Source organism: Montipora capricornis, chromosome 8 (assembly GCF_036669925.1).
Source record: "Montipora capricornis isolate CH-2021 chromosome 8, ASM3666992v2, whole genome shotgun sequence".
Taxonomy (NCBI): Eukaryota; Metazoa; Cnidaria; class Anthozoa; order Scleractinia; family Acroporidae; genus Montipora; species Montipora capricornis.
In genome coordinates, this window is record NC_090890.1 from 10,094,552 (window position 1) to 10,099,551 (window position 5,000).

The 5,000-nt window shown below is 39.8% G+C and overlaps 1 protein-coding gene across 1 annotated transcript in view; it reads left to right on the forward strand.

Annotated features, from left to right (window-relative positions):
- LOC138014382 (cytosolic endo-beta-N-acetylglucosaminidase-like) overlaps positions 1 to 3,821 on the forward strand; it is a 14,883-nt gene extending 11,062 nt beyond the window's left edge. The window contains exons 9-12 of the mRNA XM_068861442.1: positions 1,381 to 1,594; positions 1,913 to 1,989; positions 2,403 to 2,449; positions 2,575 to 3,821. Of these exons, the coding sequence (XP_068717543.1) occupies positions 1,381 to 1,594; positions 1,913 to 1,989; positions 2,403 to 2,449; positions 2,575 to 2,922 (686 nt within the window). The 3' untranslated portion in view covers positions 2,923 to 3,821. The remainder of the gene's footprint in view (positions 1 to 1,380; positions 1,595 to 1,912; positions 1,990 to 2,402; positions 2,450 to 2,574) is intronic.
- Positions 3,822 to 5,000: the final 1,179 nt, after the last annotated feature.

Sequence of the window (5,000 nt, forward strand, 5' to 3'; positions counted from 1 at the left end):
TTATTGCGCATACGTTCTGCGCATCTTCAGATACTCGGGTTTCCTATTGGTGATGCTTACCAATACAGGGATATTGTTGCGCGGTTTTAAACTATGCAGAGAAAGTAGATCTTCGTATTACTCTTGGTATCTAAAGAGAAAATTTGTTAAGATCTATCTTTCCTGTAGGTCTAGATAGCAGCAACAATATAGATAGTCGTATAAACATAACAACTTTCTTTAATTTTCCAGACATGTTTCGACGGTACATCCGTCATCTTCAGTGTCATCTTCTTGACAACGCAATGTAACGAAGTTTGTAAGATGGCGCGCGCTTTAAATTCAACGGCGATTTCAAAATATGTAACACTGAAGGTGACGGATGTACCGTCGAAACATGCATGGAAAATTAAAGAAAGTTGTTATGTTTATACGACTATCTATCTTTCCTGTATAATCATAAATCGGGGCAAAAATACCTTTGAATTAGAAGGCGCCGTCCTTAAAGGGGACCCCCACTTCAACAAAAAAATAACTTTAAATCACAGAAGATAACTGAAAATATTTTCAAAGAAAGCGTTTGCATGATCCGAAATAAATAAGTTTTAGAATCGCCTATTTTTGTTTTCAAATTTCGTGGGCGCCGCCATCTTGAATAATTGTGACGTGTTACGGTTGCTCTATTGTTATTAGGCAAAAGTTCTTTAAGTCAGAACAATAGGGCAACCGTAACACGTCACAATTATTCAAGATGGCGGAGCCCGCAAAATTTGAAAGTGAAACTAATTAGCGATTTTAAAATTCACTTTTCCTGATATAACCTCTTTTTTAAAACAAATTTTGAATAAATTTCTTTGTAAACCTAATTTCCTTCGGTTTAAACTTATTCCGTAGTAAGAGTGGAGGTTTCCTTTAAGCACGGCCATTTCTGAGATGCGGACGGCAACCGGACGTGAGCTGTTTTCCCTTTTAACTTGTCTTCACACAACCACATTTACATTGGTTAGTATCTTTTCTCCATTAGAGGTTCGTGATTAGTATAAAAATCTGGGAGACACTACTGTCCTGGCACGCGAAATGTTCTCTTCCGGTTGCCGTCTGCGTCTCAAAAACGCGCGTGCTTGAGGTCCCTATTGTCATCCCTAAGAGTCCTTCTCAGATCTACACTCACGCGGACGATCGTACATGTACTTTACTTAATTATAATATGACTCCTGGATTTAAGCCATGTATGATTTTAATTTCTGGATTGTTGGTACAAAATTTTTAGCCCTAACGAACGACTTGAAATTATAGCGAAACGATTACATTGACCCGATAGACGTTCGTGTAGTCGTCGTCCATCTTGCGTAAGTTCTTATTAGCGGTACTGTGCTTATATGGTCTTAATTCACTTCAAAGATTTAACAGATCCAGAGAATTCTGAATTAAATGAAAAGCTGGTTCGTCGTTACGGGATCCCAAAGTCACGGACGCTGACGTCATCAGCTTTCACGTCTCCCATTGGTCTGGATCGTTACAGAATGTTTGAACCTTTGACCGGTGATTCGCACAATACAGTACAGCAGGCTCATGGAATGACAGTGGATGACGACGTTGAAACATGGTGTACACGGTGGGTTGCAAGTAGCTGAACTGACTCGTACTCGCGTTTAGAATTGACTTGTTTGTTTACTATTTGCACATGTTCGATGCAATCTTGAGGTGTAAACACCATTCTTAAAATAATGTATTCATGGTCGCGACCGGGAATCTGTCAGTAAGACAGGGGAGTTTTTAAACAAGCGCGTCGGTGCTTATTAGATTTTTCACTCGTGGCTTTTTGTCGAGGGAGGTGGTTAAAAAACGACTTAAAGGCGCCGGAGTAGTACTTCATTAAGTCCTTGTCTGCGCTCAATTTATCCTGGCTTAATGATACCTTCTAAATCCACAGACACTATCTGATTGCCGAGAAGGAATTAGTTGGCCACACTGTGCAAGAGATCAGACTGGTTTGCTCTGTTGTTTCAGGTACTAAGAATTGATTTTGAGCGAATCTAGCTTGTCATCATGACATGATTAGAATCCAAGGAAACTAACAGCCTTCCCTCCCCCTGAATATCATAACCGGGCAAAACGTAAAAGTGTAGTTTCGGACGTTCTTTGTACTTCCTTTTCACCGCATATTAACCACTGTAGCAGGGGCGCTTTGAAATTTTGGTTCGCTGTTTGTCGGAGTAGAAACTAGGGCGGAGAAACTTGACGTCGAGAAATCTGGAACGGGAGTGAATCCGATTTCCCGTGGGTAAGACAAATAGCCACAAACTGCTTTATGCAGGATAATAAGCTTTCGCTAATGCCCCATTTGGGATTAGTCAATTTCATCCTTTGTATTTCTTGTAGTATATCGGAGTAAATGATATTGGCTTTTTTTTTACTTTCAGGTGCAAATTTTACAGGAGAATTCAGTCTCTACTTGGGGGAAATAAAGGTTACTTTTTTCCTCTTTTTGTCCATGTATGCCACCCTTTCAAACTGGTAAATTATACAAGTCAACAGAGACCCAAGTTTACCAAACTGAAACGGATTACAAACTTTATCTGTTGTTTTCTGTAGATTATTGATCCACAAGTTCTCAAGCTGCCATTGGGATTAGCGCGAAACGTAAGAAGCCTCGATTTGGAGTGGAAATCACGTGGCGACGAACATCTCTTGAGCGTCACTCTCATGTGGGACTGTCCGATTGGAGAAAACAAACTTGACCCACCCGCGTATTTCAACATTTTCAGAGTGTCCCATGACTCTAACACATTTTTAGGCCGCGCAATGGTGGAGGCATACCGAGTTTGTCAAATACCCGTTTCGAAAACTTGTTCTTCTGTAGAGTTTATCATTCAAATTGTTACTAGCTCAGGACTGAAGAAGCCGGTGCGGGAAAGCACTCATTTCAAATTAAATTGGTAGAATCGTAAGTGGTAAAACTTGACTTTCCAGTCAATGAACCCAAATCCTTACGCTTGTCTCGGGAGGTAATAATTTCGATAACAAAGGCTGTCTTATCTTTTTTCTTTTCGTTTTTTTTTCTGGAAAGGGAAAAAACGTGAAAAATATGCCGGCTAATGAAAACATGACAAAATTAAAGATGATCTTAATTTATAGTTTTCACAGTTTATAAATATTGTTATCAAAGCCGAGTTCAGCTTACTGTGGCAAAAAAATGTAAATGCTTTGTTTATCAAGCTAGTTCACAGGCATCCCACTTTTAATAATCTGAAATAAACATTAAGGACCCCAACTGGCATGAGACAACCAGTTGGCTGTTTACATGGTAGAGTTGAATCTGGGACAACCGGAAACAAATCCAAACCAGTGATGTAGAGCGGGATTTGAACCCAGGGCAACCACTGGCTGATTTATAATACAGAAAACCATTAAAGAACAATAATAAGGAAATTTTTGAGGCTAAATGGCAAGTGTACAATAATCCTAGAGAGCTTGTTGTGACATATATACCGGTAATATAAATTGTTATTGTGTTATTGAAAGCATGTTATTTTTAATATAGTGTGTGTTCACTAATGTGGCCTGCTGCCATGTTTGTATACTAAAACAAAAGGAAGCATTTTCATATAAATAGAGTTTAATTCGGAAAAGAATATTTTACTCCAACAACATGGCCGCCGAGACGTTTTGTGAAAACACTATTGATTGTATTTTACTAGTAACTATTAATGGTTATGGAAATAAGATGTAGGGGAAAAAGAGTTCAGCTTACTGTTCTCTTGCATTAATAATCATAATTAGCCGATGAAATGGGAAAAGAATAACAATAAATAAAATAAATAAAAATAAAAAATACTGAAGCTTGATGGCAAGTTACTGTTTGAAAAACCGGACGCTCGTTGTCTTCTAGTTGAATGTAAAAAAGTTAATTTTTTTCTTACTCCAAGTACCATCCCTGGAGAGGGGGGTTAACCAGTAGACTTGACGACGAGTCGAGCTCACAGAGCGCGGAGTGAGAGAGCTCTGTACGACTGCCAAACCGGAAAAGAAAAGCGAACGACTTTAGAAAGTCTAGTTAAACCGCGATGAAACAATTTCTTCAACACTGACAACAAGAATACCTGGGCTATAAGGTTATAAAAATAATACATAATTGACCACTCCCCACGAGGGGCTTTTCAGGACCAATGAAACGCAATCAACGAAACGAGAGAACACATCAACAAAAACTGTTAAGAATCCCAACTGGCCGGAGGCAAACCAGTTGGCTATTTAAAAGTACCGCCGAGAAGGTGAACCAGGGACTACCAGGAACAAATTCAACGAGTGGTCAGAGCGGATCTTGAACCCAGGAACTTCGCATCTCAAGGCAAGCGTCCTTACCACTGGGCCACACTGCCTTCTAAAGTTGAAGCGATGAAATCGAAACCTGGTGCTATGTGAAAAACTGATTAACCGTCAACGATTGAAGCTTTTGCTGACACTACGGTATCGCTTTCAAGTTTAATTTCCTTTCAATCTTTGTCATGCATTAACGTACGGGATTTCTTTGCCAGGGGGTACCGTGCGGTGAACCATTTGCCCACAAAGTTCTCGCAAGTTGCCCAAATTTTTACGAAACAGTCGAAAAGAAACGAGGGTCATACGATGCACTAACGTAGGCCTACATATAAAGTAAAAATATTCTTAAACAATAATAATGATCGATGATGATGATGATGATGATAATCGCTTTATTTACGTCTCAAGGTTATTTAGTCGAGCACGAGTCCTCTACTGATTGGGGAGACTACAAATCAACTGAAATCAGAACAAATCAAATGAAGTGTTTTTTTAGGTGAGGGGCCGAAAAACCGGAGTATCCGGGGAAAAACCTCTCGGAGCAGAGTAGAGAACCAACAAGGTAAACGGATAAAAAAAAGAGACAGCCCCATCTTGCAAGGGCATGAACGGCAGAAGAGGTTGCAGTAACGGCATGTGTTGTAGTACACACCGCAGTCCTTAACGCCGCTCGTTCGTCACGCCTTTAGACTTAAGTC